The 22,285-nt window shown below is 34.0% G+C and overlaps 1 protein-coding gene across 1 annotated transcript in view; it reads left to right on the top strand.

Annotated features, from left to right (window-relative positions):
* alpha-Man-IIa (alpha-mannosidase 2) overlaps positions 1-22,285 on the top strand; it is an 80,982-nt gene that overhangs the window by 11,637 nt on the left and 47,060 nt on the right. The window contains exons 3-5 of the mRNA XM_072523625.1: positions 7,988-8,344; positions 13,233-13,438; positions 19,986-20,287. Coding sequence (XP_072379726.1) covers positions 7,988-8,344; positions 13,233-13,438; positions 19,986-20,287 — 865 coding nt within the window. The remainder of the gene's footprint in view (positions 1-7,987; positions 8,345-13,232; positions 13,439-19,985; positions 20,288-22,285) is intronic.

The raw sequence follows: 22,285 nt of genomic DNA, 5'->3' as shown, positions 1-22,285 counted from the left end.
TATTCAAAATTTCCTTAGTGGTAGTTTTATTATAGTAAACATTAATATTCGAAATGGTGCAATTACTGAAATTAAAGGAAGATATTGATAAATGATTATCTGCTGTATAGCATTTTGACAAATTTATATTTAAGTCTTCTTGGACCTCTGTAAATTCTGTGATAGAAGAAGAAATTCTGGTGGAGTTAAATTAAACTCTTCGTCAATATCCATCCTTTGATTTTTCAAATACACAGAATTTTAAACAATAAAGTAAATAATGACATACAATGACACTAATGACAGATAGTACTAACAGCGGCTACTTCATTTTAAATTAATTTTTTAGTGGGAATATAAATAGGTATATGTTTGGTTGCTTACACCACAGGTCACTGCCAATCACAGAGCGTTTAATTAATTTATGCAAGCAATGTACGAGTATGTGGTGTTGCCTATAATAAAATCGTTCATTAATAGAAAATCATTCATTAATAGGGGTCATTAATCAATGATTTTGAGGGCGTTAAAATTGATCATAAATGGACGGTCGACGGAAAATTAATATTTACTAAAATTTCGTAATATATTCTTGGGTATATTATCCATCGGGTATATTATCTTCGGATTATCCAGGATAATCCGAAGCCCGAATCAGTTCCAACTTCCCAAGATTTGTCCATCTTTAAGTTCTATGGTCACCCCAGACCAAGTTGCAGCTTGTGTGGGACACATTTGTGTGTTGTTTGCGTGTTTTGATACAATTCCAATCCCAAAAACTTTCTTAAAGGAAATACTTCAGCCAGTTATACCAGGTACTTTTTATAAAATTATTCACAGTAAAAATATACAATTTTTCATTAATAAAAAATTTTTTTTCAAAATTAAAAAATTATAAATAAATAAAATTATAAGTTTTATCGATTAGCTAATTGTCATATTAGTTTCTTTTAAATGCAATTAATTTTAAAATTTAATTAATATTTCAAAACGGTTTGATATTTGATTTCGACATAATAATATGTCAGTCAGTATTATCTTTTTCGGACATTTGGTACAACACCATACATTTTAATTGTTTTGTTTAAAGGTAAGCTCCGTTGAAGAATCTAGATATTTTCATTTTAATAAGAATTTAAATTCCTATAAGTGTCCCCAACGTCTGGAGCTTGTTACGATCCAGCTCTCCAACCAAAACAAGAGTGGCCGTTCACAAACGTTTCGCTTTGTTTGCTTACCCTATCTGCAACCCAGTAATTGCTCAGTTCCCACTTTCAACCCCATATAAGTGATATAGTGAAGTCGTTTTACCCTGTCGTATTTCGGATTAACGTCCGAAAAATAATTTATGACTCTAGTTACAGCCACTCTGTTATGCTTTCCCTTTTCTACCTGCTTTGTGGTACCGAACCTCCTACTGGTCGGCTGTAGTACTTGAGGATAAATCAGCGCTACCAAAACAATTTTTTTATAAATCGTGAAAAAACGCAAATTGAATGCTTTGTGATGATAATTTATTGAGAAAACTTTTATATATCTCCGAGTGAGCGTCGAATTGTGTTGAAAGTGGAAAATTATTTTACTTTAGAAAAAATCAACATGGGACCAATTACATCAGTACCTGGCAAGGTATTAAAATCTCAATCAGAAATATTATTTATGACATGTATAAAGCAAAAGAACATGTTACAAGAAAGACACTTATTCAAAAAATAAAGGACAGAGAACTTTGTGATATGGGTTTGACCAGTTTATCAAAAGTATTAAAAGCTATGGGTTTTAGATACAAAAAAACCAATAATCGTAAAGTGTTGTGCGAGCTGTCCAATGTTGTTGGAAAAAGGTGGAAATTTATAAGAAACTATTTAAAAAACAAGAATTCCGAATTTGCCAGACAATTTGTGTTTCTTGACGAAACATGGATTTTTGCGAAAGGAAATAATACCAAATCATCCTGGCAAGATGATTCTACCAAATGCTATTCGAGTACTAGTGCAAGTAACGGCAAAAGATATATTATATTGCATGCAGGAAATACGGAAGGTTTTATACCCAATGCTAGTCTTATATTTTCTTCGACAAAAAAACTGATGATTACCACGGAAATATGGACGCCGATATTTTTGAACATTGGTTTGAGGAAAAATTATTAAAAAAACTGGAAAATCCGTCATTAATAGTCTTAGACAATGCTTCGTATCACACCAGAGAGGAGGAAAAGTTTCCCACAAGCAGCTGGAAAAAAGAAGACTTAAGAAAGTGGCTGTCGGAGAAAAATATAGAACACGAACATCTAGTTTTAAAAGCTGAATTATTAAATAAGTACAAAGAACACATTACTGAGAAAAAAATTGTCGTTGACCAAATGGCACTAAAATATGGTCATGAGGTTCTAAGACTACCACCATATCACTGCCAGTACAATAAAATTGAATTGGTGTGGGGCATCACTAAAAACTACTATGATAAACATGCATATAAGACCACCGACGAAGCCAGCGTTTTACAACTCTGGCAAGATGCACTAAACCAAGTCAATGAGGAACAATGGCGGAAATGTATTGATCATACTGAAAAAAAAATTTTAGAGTCATATGAAATAGAACAAGTTATTGATGAAATAATACCTTTAATTATTCGTAATGATGAAGATTCAGATGAATAGGATAGCAAGTCAGATAGTGATGATACCTGTCCATAGATTAAGACGTAGATAGAAAAAATAACACAAAAGGGTACCAACCACCAAAAAAAAAAAACAAAAAAAATAAAACAAAAACCGCATGCAGGAGAGAGCCGGAGGCACGCCGCTCTTGAATGCAAGCACCAAAAAAATTAGATTAGCAAGTAAGGTAGATTAAGGACATGACTGGGTATTAGACGACGGATGAAAGGATTCGATGCTTGCTCGCTCTCGACTGCACTTGGTGCAGAAAAGGGAAAGCAAGTATCGGCACACACAACCATCATTAGATCGCCGAACAATTGCTTTGACCGGTAGTGATAAAGCCAAATCGGCTAACCTACCACTTAAATGTAAATACACGGAAATCTCCCATTGCCTGACGGGGGATACCGCGAAATAGTCGAGACCTGGCTCCAAAGACCAGGGAACGGAGGAAAGCCGGGGCTGGTTGTACCGCAGGAGGACAACCTACCTCGGTAGGTTTGGGAAGGTGTGTGTGGGAAGTAGGAATAAGTCTTTGTTTTATATAGATATATATTTTTATATATATATATATATTTATAAAATATATAAAAATAAAAATATAATACAAAATTTTGAACACCCAGTAATAACATTGGCAAGTTTTTTTATGCTTAAATAAAAATAGAGTTTAGTACACGCTGAAAAAAAAATTTTGTTTTTTCAGCATAAATATTAACCACAATATTAATTTTTGAAGTTGCATGTGTAATATGAAAAATTTTTCAAAAACTTTAAATATCTCAAAAACGGCTATTTTTTCGAGAATGGTATCCCAATAAAAATCGATCCAGAATTTTACGTATATTCTAAAAAAATAACAAAAAGCACAGTTTCTATTTAAAATAAGAAACTTAATGGCGACTTCCGGTACAACCGGAAGTGCTAGAAGAATGCAAATATTTAAAAAATGAAGAATGCTTTGCATAACCCATTATTCCAAGTTTGCAGAAACCAGTGACGACCAGAACTTTGAAAACTTTTAACCAACATGTTGCGTGAATGACCCTGTATATTTCATACTCAATGTTTATCAATTTACATTATGATATTCAATTATTATAAAACATAATACAAAGTTATTTTATTAAAAAGATTCCTAATGTCGTATTATCAAATTAAGAAAACCGTATTAATTTGAGAACCGCTGACTACCTGAGGCAAATCTGAACAGACACTTTTATTAGTTATGCGACAGGCTAAAACGATCCTACTTTAGGCAAGTGCAATATAGTGGTAGGCAAATTATATATCATTACAATATTTGAAAATTATTGTATTTTTATATATTTAGTTCAGTTGTACCCTACTATTCAATATAGTAAATTGTAATATGTTAAAAGTATCTCTTGAGAATATATTATGAATAGTGGTTAACAGATTATAAAAAGTATTGTACCTTTCTTTCTTCTTTACTTCGACTTGGTGCAGACAGGTATTCTATTTAAATAAATGCTTTCATCATTCTAAAAGTCACAATAAATTGATTAACATTTCTACTAACTACAGTTAATTTTTAGTGTGTAATGAATGCTAGATTTTCTTGTTTTATCAAATAAAAAAAAATAAAATTACCACTTTTTCTGTTTCTTTAGCTATGTTACAATTATTTAAGTTATTTGAAATTATCTTCGGTGTCTAAAAACCGTTTCCACTAATTACATGTAATTTCCACTAATTTTTACCTCTTGTTCAAGCTCTTGCTCTTTACTAAATTCAGCATAATTTTTTGTACAATCATTACTTAATCACTATTTTCTTTTTAAAACAATATTATTATTTTTTGATTATATTTCCAAATATATCTTTATTCCAAACAAACAACAATCAATAATATCAATATCCAATAATAAAACCATTGGTACTACTCAAATAATGACACTTGATGTCAAAGAAACTTACCAAGAGAATATCCAAGATATTCACAAATTTATTGACACAGAAATTGATGAATAAATTCATGAATTTCTTCGTGAATTTATTGTTGGTGTAAAGCCCGCATTAGCGAAGACAATTTTAACGGGCGTGCATGATTTGGACGCTAAATTTAAAATTCGACACTGAAAAATAAAATTACCTGTTTCTGCATACATGATTTGGACGCTGGGTGTAATTGAAATGTAAATGGAAAGTCAGGTAATAAAATTCTAGAGATTAAGCTTGATAAGGTTTATTTGTCACTTTGAAATAAATACGACATACATTTTACGAAATGGAATCGATCGATACAGTTAGTTTGATACTCATGTATCCTATTTCTAACGAACATAATTTTTTTTCTACTCTTTGGATCTCTAAGTCTATTACTTTCACTATTACAGACACTATTAATTTTAATGTAAGTTTCAGTTTGAAATTTTTTTAAAACATTAATAAAATGGAAAATATTGCTATATATAATATTTGGATGAGCATGGTAAAAATTATCATTAAAACGCGAGTGGAACGATTCACAAGCATTAGTTGTTAATTGTAAACTCTCACTCATCGCAGCCCACATCTCCGACGGAAATGTTGCGTGGTCGCCAATGTAGTTGTCCAATAAGTAGTCGGAAAACTTTCCAATTTTTGAATCCTTTGGTTGAATAGCCATAAAATCATATATGAAAGATTCTTCGACTTTTGAGGGAGGTAAAAATGGCAGCCCAAAAATATATTTCAGCCATTTAGATATTTCACTGTCTGCCAATTTATATTCCCGAATTAAGCCACAACCACCGATATTACGATACCAAGCTTGCATAAGATGAAAACGGCACCCTTTAATGTGCACATTTGGAAAACGCGCAGCATTGTGGATAGCAATTTCAAAATCGGAGAAAATAATTTTTGGATTGAATTTTAGACCAATTACTTCACGTTTGCGTTTCAAAACATTAAATAGTTTTATATAGGTTTGTTCCGATTTGTCGGGAAGTAAACAATAACACAATGGTATATAATGTCCATTGATAAATACATGTATGGTAAAAAATTGCTTGAAATATTAAGCACAGTAACTAAATGTACCGTCCATATAAATCGTTTCACTACCGCACAGAAAACGCATGTTAGTGTTACCCGAGAAGATGATAATGTTAGAACTTAGTTCAACCGCAAATATAAAATTCTCGTCTTTAAGTGTTTTGATATTCATAATATTTACCGCAGCAATAGTTTCTTCTTTACTTTTGGGAAGTTTCGGTTGGGCCATTTGCCGTTCACTGTATATTTGATTTCGTATTAAATTAACGTCTTTAACAGACATGTGGCTCAAGCAATCTACATTTTCTGTCAACGCACTATGTATGATTTTGGACGGCCTTTCGGTCAAATTATCCTTAGCCTTCCTTTTGGCACTGCTACGCACAATCTGTCTATTAAGCGTCTTGATATCACACTCGTGATTATGTTCTAGATTACTTCGGATCACTAACTTTTCTGGCCCTTTCGTGAATATCTTCGCTTTACACGACCGTTTTACGCACCTCCAATACGTTTCTCCCGATTTTAGTACTTTATCTTGAGAAAAAGTAAAACTGTTCACTTTGAGCAAAATTTTACCACGATTACTTACTAACGTTGAAATTTCCATGTTCACTTTTCACTATTCTCTGACAAACTAATAACTATAATATAGTAACTAAGTAAATTTCAATGACCATCATTAAATCCTAATTATATCTAATATCTGGTACCTGCGATAATCCTTCCGGCAGCGTCCAAAACAAGGGTACTTTTAAGACCCTCAGGTACTTCAGCGTCGAAAACATGCCCGCCCATTTTAACTTGTTTAGTGAAACAATTACGTTTATGGACATAACAATGAATAAATGTCTCTCGCTTGAGCAATGTTCCAAAACCATAAGTATTGTTATATTCTCCTTTATTTTCTTTTTTCTTATTGATTATTCGTTTCGGTTTTGTGGAATATAATTTATTATACTCATTGAGTATTTAGTAAAAAGGTAATGATGAATCAAATTGATAATATATCCAAACGATTATTAACTGTAATTTAAGAAATGTAAGTTTTCATCTCTTATACGTTTTAGAAATTGAACTGGGCTATACATGTTTTGGTTGATATGGATACTCTATTCACTGAACTCAGTCCCAACTGTTAAATTTAGTATAGTTGGTTCGCTCAGCTTTGGAATATTTTGACAGATTCATTGTTGGAAACATACAACACCAAAATTACTATTTTACCTCTCACTATTAATAGCTCAATCGAATCGAATTTTTTCGCTTTCGATTCGATTGAACTTTTTAGGCGCGCTGCTAACAAAGTCGCAGTGGCCATGATGATTTCCAATCTCCGTTAGGAGTGGCACGAGAAGAAGATTAATAGCTCAAATAAACATACTGTTGCAGCTTTTTTTCATTGAAAAAAGTAGAATAATGATGAATACTGGGAGAGGATATTTATTAATTTTCATTACAAATACTAATTTCCATTTATAATTTTTACTCTACAATAATTTTTTGTTTTACTCATAGATTAAAATAAAATAGATGAAAACATTAAAGCTGGATATTGCTACTGTGAAGCCTTTCCTTTGCCTCAGGAATTAGTTCGTGGATTTCGTTTAAACTACCTTCCAGTCGCTCGGCTGGACATTTTTGGTTGGTGTGGACTGTTTGTTCAGCATAATTGCATTTGTAACATAGATGGCTGTCTGTAATAGCCCATTGGATAAGTGATTTATTGCATACTCCATGACCTACTCTGTTTCGGTTCAGATTACACCATTCTCTTCACGGATGAGAGAAGCTGTTGGGTTTGACTGTGGTATTTTCTATCAGCTGTATGTTGTTAGCTTCTTCATTCCATTCGCATATCCAGTGAACATCGACTGTGAAATTATTGTTTTTAAGATTGTTAGCTGTTCTTGTTGGCGGGGTTAGAGTTTTCTGTCGCAATTGGCTCTGATTCAGCTTTAACTGATAGTCGGTATTTATTGGCAGTGATGAATTCCTTTGACATTTCTTGTATTGAGCTTTAAGAGTAGCTAACCGTCGTGTTTTGGGTGGTGCTTAAAACCTGAAGCCACTAAGTTGGCTTGCTCTATGTGGTCTTCGTAATATATTTGATGTGATTTAATTGGGCATGTGGAACGTTAGTATGGGGACTGTTTAGCCAGACTGGAGCGCAATATTTGAATTAGAATGTAATTATCTATCTATTTCTGAGGTTATTTTGAATGAATAAATTTCCATTCTCGAGACAGGGTGGCATTTAATACCAGAGTAGAAGCACATAAACTATTCAGTAAGTGGACTACTGCCTATTTTTTAATTTTAACAATACTGTTTTAGAACAAATGGTTACACTTTGAATCTAAAATGAAACAATTGGAAGAAGACCTGCATAAACACCATGACGCAGTTGACGAAATGAAAGAAATGATGAAAAATTTGATGCCGACCAATACAACTGTTTATCCATTAAAACAAATAGTGCCTTTTAATAGATCTCGAAAAGAAATTGTAGAATCTGAATTTATATTTGACAAAACTTGTTCTTTTAAAATTGATATGGTACCCCAAATGGATATACAGATGTTAGATGTATATAATATTCTTAATTTTGACAATGTGGATGGAGGAGTATGGAAACAAGGATGGCGGATTGATGTAGATGAAAAAGAATGGAACAAACATAATAAATTAAAGGTAAGTTTTTATTATTGACATTATTATATATATATATATATATATATATATACATCGTCTTCTCTTCTGCCGTTATGTAAGTCCTATTCGGCATGCTTTTCCAGAAAAGCCTTGTTTCGTCACTTGCTGGGGGATGTATCCTTTGGTTTCTATCAATTCTGAAAATGTGAATGCTGGTCCTTTTCCTTTTCTGATTCAGCATATCACCGTAAATCATTCGTGCCTTCTCACATATGATGCTTCGTGTTAAGTTTCCTCCTTGAAGCTGCTTCTCTGTTACCCACGCCATCAGTAGTTTCTCCATTTTTTAATGGAGAGAGGGCCGGAACCTCTCCATTTGCATGGAGAAATTCTTTTAAGGCCCTTAGCTGGCGTTATACCCTGTACCAACTCCTTCTGTTTAAGCACAGTACATATAATTGATGTGCTGCGCCCGTACATCCTCACCAGTTCAGTTACCCGCACACCTGATTTCACGTTTTAACTTTATTGGCGTTATCTTCTTCAAAAAGCAAAAAAAAACGAACCCAACCTATTAAATATGCTTCGAAAACGAGAGAAATAAGCACATAGACGGAGATCTAGTCTGAGGGGGGAGGGGGGTGGGGAACTGTTGGATGCTGCACAAGACCACAACATGCGGGGCGCATATTGAAGTCGTGTGAAGCGGTGTAGTATGCTTTTCCTCGTATCTTAAATCTTGCTCTAATCTCAAAACAAAATATCGCTCGCTTAGCGGCTCGTATCTCAAAACACTCGTATATCAAGGTACCACTGTAATGTCGAAAAATTTGAAAGAATTTTTCAGCATAACGAAAATGTTTCTCGAACTCAGGAAATTATATGCCAAGCTCCCAAATTCAATCCATCTTATTTGAAGTTATTAGTAATTTTGATTAAATTTAATATATAATATAATATTTTTATAGGAAGCTAAAACTGTATTATAATTATGCAAATCCGTTAATGATATTGTGCTCCGACTGTGCGCATTTGTAGATCGTCAGCGATCGTCAATTAAACAGTCAATACAAAATTAAATTCCAAAGGACGTTGACACAAAATATCTTTAAAATTAGTTTATATTACATTCAACAATGTAAACGTTTTTACCGATTTGTTCGCCGCGCGTATTGAAATTTTTATATTTGCGAAAACAATTAGACATAATTAGCCCCTTTATTTTTCCAAACATGTTACTATTGGTAAAATGGTTGGTTGGTTATCTGTAATGTACTTTTTTACATTTACATAAACGTGCAATGAACTATAAAAATATTTGTTAACGGTCCCATACAGTGTTTAACAATAACATGTTAAATGTAATACCTATACAGTGAGGTTCTAAAGTATTGAATACTTTAGAATCGTTCGACTGTATTTCGGTTTAATAATACAAAAATTCATATCAAATAGCGAATAAACTAGTGAAAACACTAGAAGGAACACCGGAGGAAAGATATATAAGACTTAAAGAGTATCTGTACGCTATTGCTATGGAAGCATTAGCGGAAGAGGAGGTAACAAACATAAGGGATCTAAAATCGTATTGGTGGACATGTGAGAAAATATAATCAGAGGGAAAAGATAAAGTTATGGAAAATGGCTTAATACAAGCACACCAAAGGATAGAAAAATAGGCCAGATACAATTATGAAACAAAAAAGTAGTAAAAAGGCTACAAACTAATTCTGGGAAAAAAAATGTAGTGAAATTGATAGACTCGTCGGAAACTCAAAGCCAAGAGTTGCTTAGAAAACAATTAAAATCTGACAAAAACGAGGTTTTGACGATTGACCCGATTTAAATGTTACGTCAAGCGCCCAGGGAGCAACTACGATCTGAAACCGATTGCACTCACATCTATTTTGTTAGCGTCGCCAGTGTAAATACAATTCCTACACAGTGTAAATATTGCTTCGTTGGAAAAGCATATCTTGTTAACGAAGTTCTCGGCAGTTACAATTTTATGCATCATTACCTCACTAAACTGTAATCTACGGTCGTAATCATCTTCATTTCATTTTTGCATTAACAGGATTTTGTAGGGTTTAAATAAATTCTTACTACAAGCAAGTCTAAAGAATGACCTATATCATTTATTTGTGCAGCACTGCGTGAGGATGGTTGTTGAAACTCATACATCCTCACTGTTGCTCTTTGATGAAACTTTGCATTAAATCTTAAGTTTTATTGTAATTTATAACATTTTTTGTTCTACCTGTTCGAATGCGGTCTTTTGTTCGTCCAGTTTCTTCAAAACGATTTTCAATTTTTTGTACCGTCGCCTTATGGGTAGGAGAATGGGTTGGGAAAGTCTTGTTGAACAAGTTGGCTACTTCACTACAAGATCTCTTTAGATCGCCCTAGTCCCTCGTCATTAAAACAGTAATTATCTCTTTTTATTTAAAATTTTCAATAAAAATGTCTAGCCATTGTTAGTTTTACGAATTAATGTCTTCTTCTTCTTTTTATATAGACATGACTCTGTCTCTTTTTCAATGTGCCTCCAGTAAGTTGTCATTCCATCGTTTTAGTGGTCTTCCTACTAATCGTCTGCATATTGGGGAACCGTCTCTTGCCGTCTTTACTACTCTATTTGTTGTCATTCGGCTTATATGATCGTTCCATTCTACTCTTCTATTTCTTACCCAGTTTTTGATGTTCTCCACCTTGCATCTGTCGTATATCTGTACTTCTAGCTCTATCCCATAGTGCCTTACCATCAATGTTTCTAAGTGTTTTCATCTCTGCTATTTCTAACATCCTTTTTGCCCTCTCTGGGTCAGGTCTTGTTTCTGCCGCGTATGTCAGACTGTTTTGTAAATTCCACCTTTCATTGCTTTCCCGATATTTCTATTTCTCCATATTGTTTCATTTAGGCAGCCTGTGGCTCTGTTTGCTCTATTCACTTGATCTTCCACTTCGGTTTCGAGCTTTCCGTAGCTAGATAATTTGATGCCTAGATATTTAAACTCGCATCACTTGTTCTATTATCTGGCTTTCCAGCTCCAATTTACATCTTAGTAAATTTGCTGTTGTAACTATGCATTTTGTCTTTTTTGGGGAAATTAACATGTTAAATTTTCTGGCGGTTATATTAAATTCGTGCAGCATACGTTGTAAATCATCTTCACTTTGAGAGAGTAGTATATTGTCGTCTGCATAGCAGATTATTTTAAGTTGTTTTTCTCCCATTTGGTATCCTTTTTTAGTTCTTACTTTTGTTATTATTTCATCCATAATCAGGTTGAACAATAGAGGCTTTGGGAATCTCCCTGTCTTATCCCATTCCCAGCTTCAATAGGTTCTAACTAAAGTATTCGTTTCATTTCTGATTCGTTTATAGTGGTTATATGCCTGTTGTGTTTGTTGTGTTGTGTATTGTAAATAGGCTTTCTTCTTTTCTTCACATTTTGTCTTCACTTCCTCTTCCTCAACTTTTTTGAGTTTTTCCCAGCTTTCGTCGATGTTATCGTTTTCTAATATTTCATTCTCAGCGATCTTCTCCGATATTATTTTTCTGTATGAGTATTCCGTGGATTCCGTATTTAGTCCTTCGAGTTTGATTTTTGTTTGTGTTGGCGCCGCTCTCTTGGGTGTGAGGTATTTCAGGATGAATCTTATTTTACGTAATACTAGGCTATGGTCGCTACCTACATCTGCTGAGTTGAGGCATCTTACGTCGATTATTTTTGATGGATGTATATCTCTGTTGGTTATAATATAATCTATCATAGATCTTTGTCCACGGGTGTTATTAAATGTATATTTGTGTTGGTCTTTGCGGTCAAAAAATGTGTTGTTTATTCTTAGTTCGTTATTCGTGCAGAAGTTGATAATCAGTTCTCCATTTTCGTTTTTAACATTCTCATGTTTTTGTTTGATGCCGGGTATTACTTGATTGCCTATTCGAACGTTAAAATCCCCCAATATTATCATCTTTCCTCTGACTTGATCTACTACTCGTAATTGGTCGTAAAACGCTTCCCTTGTTATTTGAGGCTTGTTATTTTTTGGGCCGTATACTCCGATGATGTTCAGGTCTTCCTTCTCCATTCTTATCTTTGCTGTTACTATTCTTTCTGATATGTATTGACACTCTTTGATGTGATTTTGGTACCTTTGGTGTATTAGTAAGGCTACACCTTCTTTGGCCCTGTTTTCTTTTCTACTCCACTTGTAGATTAGTATGTATTCACCTAATTTTGATTGACCTTTTCCTTCCTTTTTTGTTTCCTGTAGAGCACAAATGTCTATTTCTTTCTCTTTCAGCACTTAAGTTATTTCTTGGTCCCTTGAGTTGAGTGATCTGATATTCCAAGTAGTAATTCTTATCTGGAGTTTGGATGTTTTTCGCTTGTCCTTATTTCTTGTCGTAGTTGTCTTCATAGTATCAATCCAGTTCCGAGGCTGTACATTGTTTCTTTGAGCAGTATTTGTTTTTACGATTGGTATGTTGCTAACCTTGCCAATCACCCTCCACATTTTATCCGGGCTTGGGACCGGCTGTGGTAACCGCAGAGCTACTCAATCCACCCCGCAATCACACCAGGCAGTGTTACGAATTAATGTCAAAATTACATAATTCCATATTTACTGAATTACTTCAAAACTATTTGGCACTGAGAAGTTTTATTTGTTTAGCACCTTCGTAAATAGATAAAATACCAAGTGTTACATATGGTTGAACTCGTATTGAAGTGAGGATTCCAATAATAATACAATATTGAGAGTGTATAAGAGTGTTGTATTTAAAAAATCAAAGTGACCAAAGTAAAATGTATCGCACAGTATGGTGTATACTATCTTTAGAAAAATTCTCACCTAATTTCCTCAACGTATATAGTTTTCTAATAGTAATAACAGGAAAAATAAAACATTTTAGGTGTTCGTTGTTCCACATTCCCACAACGATCCAGGTTGGATCAAAACGTTAGAGGAGTACTATGTAACTCAAACAAAACATATCTTGGATAATATGTTAACTAAGTTGCCTGAGGATCCTAGAAGAAAATTTATTTGGGCTGAAATATCTTATTTTTCGATGTGGTGGGACGAGTTAAATGAAGATAGCCGAGAGATTGTAAAAAGGTAAAACATTTAAATCTTTATTATATTTATTTTTGGCTAGAAAATGTTCAATATTCGTTATTAATATAATATTTAAATAAATCATACGTTAATTAATAATACAGAGTATTACATTATATTTATGTTTATTAAAAAATATTTTAAATTTAAAGATAACAACGGTAATAACTATAAGTAAAAAACCAATACTAAACGCTCAACTTACAATCAACCAACAGAATATCGAAAGAGTCGAGCAATATACATATCTAGGCACCAATTTAAATAGCCAATGGGACCATTCAACAGAAATTAAACAACGAATAATAAAAGCAAAAGCAGCATTCGTTAGAATGAGAACCATTTTCAACAGTCGAGACATATCATTAAAAACAAAATGCCGTCTATTGAACTGCTACATATTCACATCTATGAATCGGCTCGAAGCTTTCGAAATGTGGTGTTATAGGCGCATCTTACGTATATCCTGGGTTGACAGAGTTACTAATGTGGAGGTCCCGCGTAGAATGGGGAAAGAATGTGAAATTCTCATGACCAAAACTAAAAAGTTGGAATATCTAGGACATGTAATGAGAAATCAAGAACGTTACGGCCTTCTCCAGCTGATTCTCCAAGGGAAGGTAAATGGTAAGAGAGGACCGGGAAGAAGACGCATTTCCTGGCTTCAAAATTTACGAAAGTGGTATAACACGACTACCACTGAACTATTCCGCGCTGCAATAAACAAAGTAAAGATAGCCGTGATGATCGCCAACATCCGGAACGGATAGGCACTTTAAGAAGAAGAATAATTATAACGGTATATAATAATAATAACGGTAGCAACTAAATGCAATAAAAAAAAAATAACAAAACATTGAAAACTCTCATTCCACGTCACAAATGGTTTAGCCCTATGACACGCATAACTGCTGTTTTGAAATACCGCCACGAACAAATACTAATCTCCAAAATTAACGCACCACTTCAAATGGACCATGATTTTGAAACTATATTTCTTCCGAACCCTTAATTGGATTTCGATGATTTTTTTTCACATTGTAGGTATATTTTTAATTAATTACTATATTATTGTTTTTTGAGAAATGTCAACGTTTTACCTATATACGGGGTGTAAAAATAAAGTTGGGTTTTTCATCTAATTTTGCAACACCCTGTGGAATGTATTAGAAACAAACGCTACATCTTATTAATATTTCGAGATAGCTTTACCATTTCTCAACAATTTCGTAATAAAATCATCTGAATATCTCTATTATCAAAAAAGAAAATTACGTTTAAAGTATTACGTGATTATCAACTCCCAAAATTAACGCACCACCTTAACTGTACCATAATTTTTAAACTATTTTTCTTTTGAATCCTTAGTTGAATTTTTATGATTTTTTTTCGCATTGCAGATCTATTTCTAAGTAATTACTGTATTAATATTTTCTGGGAAATGTCAACGTTTTACCACTATACGGGGTGTAAAAATAAAATTGTTTTTTCATCTTATTTTGCAACACCCTGTGGAATTTATTACAAGCAAACGTTACATCTTATTAATATTTCGCGATAGGTTCATTTTTGTCAACATTTTCGTAAAAAAAATCATCGATATCTTTATTATCAAAAAAGAAAATTATGTTCAAAGCATAACGTGTTTTTATTGAATTTTAAAACTCAATAATGCTAGCAGTTAGTTGGCTATTTGACAGGATAGTTTTAGACTGTCAATATTGTTTACAATTGAACAAATTGTTTTAATGTATTGCGTATGTTAGTTAGTTGATATGGACCGTATTTAAAGAAATCTGAACCGAGATGAATATGTGCAGGCAATTACTTTAGCTGATATAGGGTTAAGCTATCGTGAAATAGGCTTGAGCTTAAGAGTATCTCATATTACAATATCACGAGTCATTTAACGTTTTTGATAAAGAAACTACTATACGAGACAGCGTGGAAAAGAAAAAGGAAGACTCACAATACCACGCCAAGATCAGTTTATCAGGCTTTGTGCTATAAGAGAACGTTTTGTCACAATGAGACATTTACAAATACAAGTGACAGATGTTCATAATATTCAAATTAGTAGAAACTATACAAATGCGTCTCGCTGAACAAGATCTGCATGTAAGGATACCAGCTTTAAACGTAAATCATCGTAGAAGTAGATTATAATTTGCCTGAGAGCACCTTGACTGGAATGTTGATGACTGGAAGCACGTGTTGTTCACTGATAAATCGAAGTATTGCTTATATAGCTAAGATAGACATGTGAGAGTTATTCGACGGCCAAGAGAACGCTACGCACAGTGCAACATACGACCTATATATTCTATGGAGGATCTACAATGGTTTGGGAAGGAATATCTTTTACAGCGCGAACAGTCCTTGTTGCTTTACGAAGAGGTTCTTGAAGAAGAGGAACAAGTGAAAGGTATATTACAGACATTTTGTCTAACCATGTAGTTCCATTTGCTCCTTACATAGTAAATAATTTTCTTTTAATGCGTGATAATGCTCGACCCGATTTTGTTGCACGTGTGGTCCGTGATTATTTGGACGTGGCTAGAATACAATCCATGAACTGACCATCCTGCAGCCCTGATCTAAATCCCATAGAGAATTTGTGGGATATTATTGATCGTCAACTCAGGAGCCGACAACCACCATCTGTCTTTCTTGACGACATAGAAGTTATGGTGAGAGAAGTTTGGGATGCAATCGATCAAGACCAAATACGCCGCTTCATTTTAAGTATGCCTTGTCGCTCTGAAGAAGTACTTAGATGTAGAGATGAAACTAATCGCTATTAAGTGTTTTTGGGAAAAGGAATTGTTAAAGATTATTTAGGTTATGTTTTCTTAAGATTTAGTTGTATTAAATGTCAACAAAGTTTATGTAAACTTTGCGACTTACAAACTTTGCGAGTTGGTGTTTTGGATAACTCGATTTGAGTAGTCACACCTTCGGTTATATTTGCAACTGCAGCAACAATGGGTTCTTCGGCATCGCTATTTGAATCACTAGAGTCTTCTCCGCAAATAGGTGGTACATATTGCCATATTCCTGCCTGAATCATATCCATAGCAATCTAAGTCTTCACATCCAAGAGACTTGTCAGTTTCTTCATTTTCATCGTCAGTAGGGTCTATACTCTCTATAGTTTCACTGAAACCCTGTACGTCTCTCTTTTGAACTGTGCTAAAATAATGAAATTTGTTTGAAAATTCCTTACAATAGAAAATAAATAAAGAAAAACTTACTCTAAATCTTTTAGGTTTTTATTTTCAGAATCGGAATTCGCATTAGCTAATTTAAAATCCATTACAAATAAAATAAGAGTGGACCTAAAAGTCACAAAAGTTACCAAAACATTTTTCTGTAAAGATAAAAACTAACCTCACTTTTTTATTTTTTGTTATTTAAAGTTTCAATTACTCCTTATTTTAGAAATATAGATTAATTAAATTGTTCGGAAACCTTATCAACACACAATGTGAGCTATTACTCAGTACATGGTTCAAGTACACACAAGTTTATAGTTTCCCGTTATTTTAATAGTTTATACATCTATCTGTTATAACAATTACATGGTTCTTATTAGTTTGAGCATAAGAATTCTAAAACAATATAAATACTTTTCGCACAAAAATAAATGGCAAATGTTTCGATGGAGATTTTCGAAGAATGTATTATTGGAGCATTTTTCTTAATCGAAATTTGAATGCAAAATGTTACTTAAAACTACTCGAAGATCACATATTTTCACCCCTTTAATTGATACTTCCAAAGAAAAATGGCATGATTCAAAATGGTCGACTGAATGTCCTAATGATTTGGGACTATCTAAATAGTTTTTTTTTTAGAGAAAAACGATAACTAGCCTAAATCACACAGTACATTGGCTAGCTAATGATTTCCCATCCAGGAATCATTTAAATAACATGATATATATGAATAAACATTATTCCAAACTATGCAAGTGAAAAAAGTTCAATTTCCAACGATACCGACCACTAAAATTATGTAATTAGCAAAGCTTTAAATAAATATGAAAGCATTTCTTCTTTTCTGGATGCCCTCTGTTCTATACCGGACGTTCTACAGATAATTTAATTAGTAGATCTTTATTGCCTATTATAAAACAGATCTGTTATATATAAGCACTTCGTCAAAATCCTTTGGATTTTTTATTTTGCTATGATATACCCAGGACTCTTGTGTCAAGGCAACATGAATTCCAGCCCCCACCACCTCTACCGCAACAGTTCTGCGGAACTGTCTTATCGTACTGAAGGTTTGCATCCAGGACGCTAATTGAGAACTATTTGGAGCAGTGACAGAGTCACTTATTTTTGAGTGTTCATTTGGACCACATCTTTTTGAGTCGTTCTAGTTGCAGCACAAATCTCACCTTATGAGTTAATCGTAGTTTGGCTGACTGGTTATTTGCCGATTGAGCGTGGTGTAGGTGTGTTTGTGTATTTTTTGTTTGGGTATTTGTGTGCACGTGTGAGTACGTGTCACACCCGTCCTATAGTTCTGTATACCCTTAGGACGTTCCCTTTTAGTGATGGAAATGTGGCGTGTCGGGCACGAAGAACTTTCCTTTCCCGGCCGTATGCGTGGAATACTGGAGAGCTCAGACCCCAGTCTTAGGCCGGCGCGAAATCTACAGCGTTAGTATGTTCTTCTCTCGAGAATGAGGAAAAATAAATTGTCAACATTTTGTATATATTTATCACGATATTAACGAAATGCTGTTAGCACAAACTTGGCAGAACTCAGTATCCCATATATTCACAGATGACTGTGATATTAACTAGCAAAATAAGGGAGACCCGCGAACGTTTTCGAAGATGTACGTGTACGAAACTCTTTCTTAACACTTCACCCTCCTAAATCGGTTCAACAAGATATGGACAGAAATTTGAAGTAACAAGTTATAAATGACCAGGCAAGAAAAATAATTTATTTGAATACTTTAAAAATTGAAGAAATTTCTAGCCACCAAAGACAAATAGGATGAAACGTTGCAGATGAAAATGGAGATTTCATATGTGATACTCTTATAAATCAAACTTATAAGATAAAAACAGTATATAGGAGCCTTTCATGAACACCACCACAAGCAACACAGCATAACAGAAGCGGACAGAATTCGGAACCACGAATCAAAACAGAGAAGGTGGGAAATGCCATTAAATTTAAAAACAAAACAGGAAAATCCGTCGGTCCAGATAAAATAGAACTAATGGAATATCAGCCTTGCTGATATTTCACTTGTTGTGTCACCCGTAATAGCAGAACATAAACCCAAACTGTGGCTTAGGTACGGTGACAACACCTTTATTATCTGGACACATGGAAAAGAAAAACTTAAGACATTTCTCCAACACATCAACAATATCCACTCCAAAATACCGTTTACCATGGAACGGTAGAATAACCAACAACTTCCATGCTTAGATGTGTTTATTATGAAGACGGAAGCATAGGATATACAGTATACCGAAAACCAACCCATACTGGAACTACTTACACGTTGATTCACACCATGGTCCTGCTCAATTAAATTTGGTAATCAAAACCTTAATCACAAGATCTCAAAAACTGACAGATGAAGACCATAAGAACTGGGAACTGCACAAAGATAAAACAGCTTTGATAAAAAATGGCTTCTTCACTTCTACGATTAAAAAGGCATAAAAAAAGGAGAGAAAAGAGAAGACGTCATCTCTAGCGCAACATGTCATAAACATAGAATATAAAATAAATTTGAATGAAACAGCGATGCTAGCTAACATTGAAAATAAAATCAAACGTGTAATCAGGGAAGCAATAGAAATTCAAAAATATCCAAAAAATTCAAATACAATAGATGATGCCCAAAGACTCCCATCTGCTTGGAAACCAACAAAAAAAACGTAGAAATAAATTGGTGAATAAGATCTCGCCGAATCGTATGCGCATAGGACCAATCACAAAAAGCGCAGCAAGATTTAGATATTATTATTATTTGTTAGTCTTTGTGGTTATTCCTAAGTATAAATACCGAGGGGATGTTAGAAATTTTGGAAAAGTTACATAGTGTGGTAGCGCCGTAAATTTATAATAGATAAGTCAGGACTAGGAAGCAATAGAAATTCAAAAATATCCAAAAAATTCAAATACAATAGATGATGCCCAAAGACTCCCATCTGCTTGGAAACCAACAAAAAAAACGTAGAAATAAATTGGTGAATAAGATCTCGCCGAATCGTATGCGCATAGGACCAATCACAAAAAGCGCAGCAAGGTTTAGATATTATTATTATTTGTTAGTCTTTGTGGTTATTCCTAAGTATAAATACCGAGGGGATGTTAGAAATTTTGGAAAAGTTACATAGTGTGGTAGCGCCGTAAATTTATAATAGATAAGTCAGGATTATATCTGGCAACTATGTCTAAAATCGGGTTTGAAAGTAGTCTACTAGTCTATCCATCTTTGCCTAGTTTTACCTAGCCCTTTTCTAATGCTTCAGAATATTACCTTTAATATTTTTATCTTTTTCAGCTTGCTGATGAAAAATCAATTAGAAATAGTAACCGGTGGTTGGGTAATGAATGACGAAGCCAACTCACATTGGCAGTCGATTGTGACGCAACTCATGGATGGTCATCAGTGGTTAAGACAGAATTTGAATTATACTCCTGTCAGTCATTGGGCTATCGACCCATTTGGATTGAGTTTAACCCAGCCTTATTTACTTAAAGAGATGGGACTTAAAAACATGTTGATACAAAGAGTGCATTATTCCATCAAAAAAGAGTTTGCAAGTAAAAAACATTTGGAGTTTAGGTGGCGACAACTATGGGGTATGTAATTTTAAATTGGTTTCTATTATACAGTTCTTAAATAGCTTGTTAATGTAGATACAAATGGAAAATAAGACAGTATCCGAATATATATTAGAGATTGACGAATTGTAACTTCTGTCTCTCTCCAATGGCGCTACATCCCAAATCGAGCCTTGGCCTCCTCCAAACTGTGGTCTTTTCAACCTTGCGGGTCTCGCGTCGATTTTCTCCAGATTCTCACTTCTAGCAAATTTTGCACGTAGACAGTCACTTCATCCTCCCACCTTTTCCGTGGTCTTCTTTTTGGTCTTGTACCCTGCATTTTACTATCTAGGGCTTTTTTCGGCCATCTTTCGGACTCCATTCTCACTAGATGACCAGCCCATCGAAGTCTCTGAATTTTAACGAATTCTGAGATCGGTGCCTCTTTGAACAGTTAGTAGAGTTCATGGTTGTACGTAGATCTCCATATTCCGTTTCCGTTAATAGGTCCAAATATCTTCCTTAGGACTTTTCTTTCGAAGACTCCCAGCTTTCCCATAACATACAATTGGTATGATAATAGTTTTGTAGATCTTGATTTTAGATCTCTAGTGTGTGTTTTTGGAGCAGAACACATGGGCAAGTGAACAGTAAGCTTTATTACTATTCTTCTTTGAATTGCTGGTTCTTCTGTTCCATCCCTTCTTAATGCATCTCCCAGATATGTGAAACTTTCTACAGTTTCAATATCGTCCTCTAATTCAACTGTGCGTCTGTTTCCCCTAGTTCTTGCCTGTGTTTACTTTTTTGTCTTTTGAATAATTATTTCTAGTCCGGTCTCTTTTGCCTCTGTTTTCAATTGAGAATATATTTCTGCCGCCTCTTCTGTTCTGCGATACATAATGCTGATGTCATCGGCAATCTATATCGATGTATTTGTTAGGAGATTATCTCTCCCTACATTCAGCTCTTATCACATATTCGAGAGTCAAGTTGAATAGTGTCGGTGTCAGCCCGTCTCCTGGCTTTAATCGTTTGACTATTGAAAAGTTCTCAGTGAGCTCATTTTGTACTCTGACAGTTGCTGCCACAATTCCATTGTTGCTTTTACTAGTCGGATGTATTTTTGGGGGATGTTAAAGCTATGCAGTATTTTATATAACTTGTGTCTATCAATTGAGTCTAAGCATGTTTAAAATCTATGCATATGTTGTGGACATCAATGTCGTATTTCCACGATTTGTTTAGAATTAGTTTTACTGTGAATAACTGATCAGTTGTAGTTCTTCCTTATCGGAAACCGGTTTGATATTCCCCGACAATATTTTCTGTTAATTGTTGGATTCGTATGTTTAGTAGTATGTAAGTAAAAACTGTGTACGCTGTACATAAGAGCCTTTTTTATATATTGAGTATGTAATCCCGGTTTTCCAGTCGCTAGGGATCGTTTCTAGTCTTGAATGTAAACAGGACTGGTATAAACTACTGTAACTTAGTCCTCGAGATCCTGATTTTATATTTCTATAATTGCTGGTACCATTCTTTGTTCCTGCTTGCGTGGTTTCAATCTAGATCGTGTTCATCTAGTTCTACGTCTTTTACTATTTCGAATAAATTTTCATATTTTTTTTTGTAAATCAACCCAGTATGAGTATAACCTTTTTTAAACCTCTAAATATATCACCATAATTACAGTTCTTCAACTGCCTTACGAGTACCTGTTCTTATTCTAATACTAGGAATCCTAAGAAATCACTTAGCTTCTATTTGTATCACCTCTTGTAAATCTGAATAAAAATTAGTTGTATAAATAACTTTGCAGAATGATTTATCAGGTGGTCGTAAAATTTATATAAAAACTTATTTCTGATGATCTGATATGATCTAGCCAAGATCACTCTGGTGAAGATGACCAAAATATAGAGATATTCCAAAATTTCAAAAAACCCAAACATGAGATTGGTCAACTCCTTAATATTTGCAGTACTGACATATGGATGCGAATCTTGAACACTAAAGAAATCAGAAAGAGAA

This window comes from Diabrotica undecimpunctata, chromosome 2 (genome assembly GCF_040954645.1).
Source record: "Diabrotica undecimpunctata isolate CICGRU chromosome 2, icDiaUnde3, whole genome shotgun sequence".
Lineage (NCBI taxonomy): Eukaryota > Metazoa > Arthropoda > Insecta > Coleoptera > Chrysomelidae > Diabrotica > Diabrotica undecimpunctata.
Note: the sequence above shows the minus strand (reverse complement) of the source record. Positions and strands in the feature narration are given on the sequence as shown.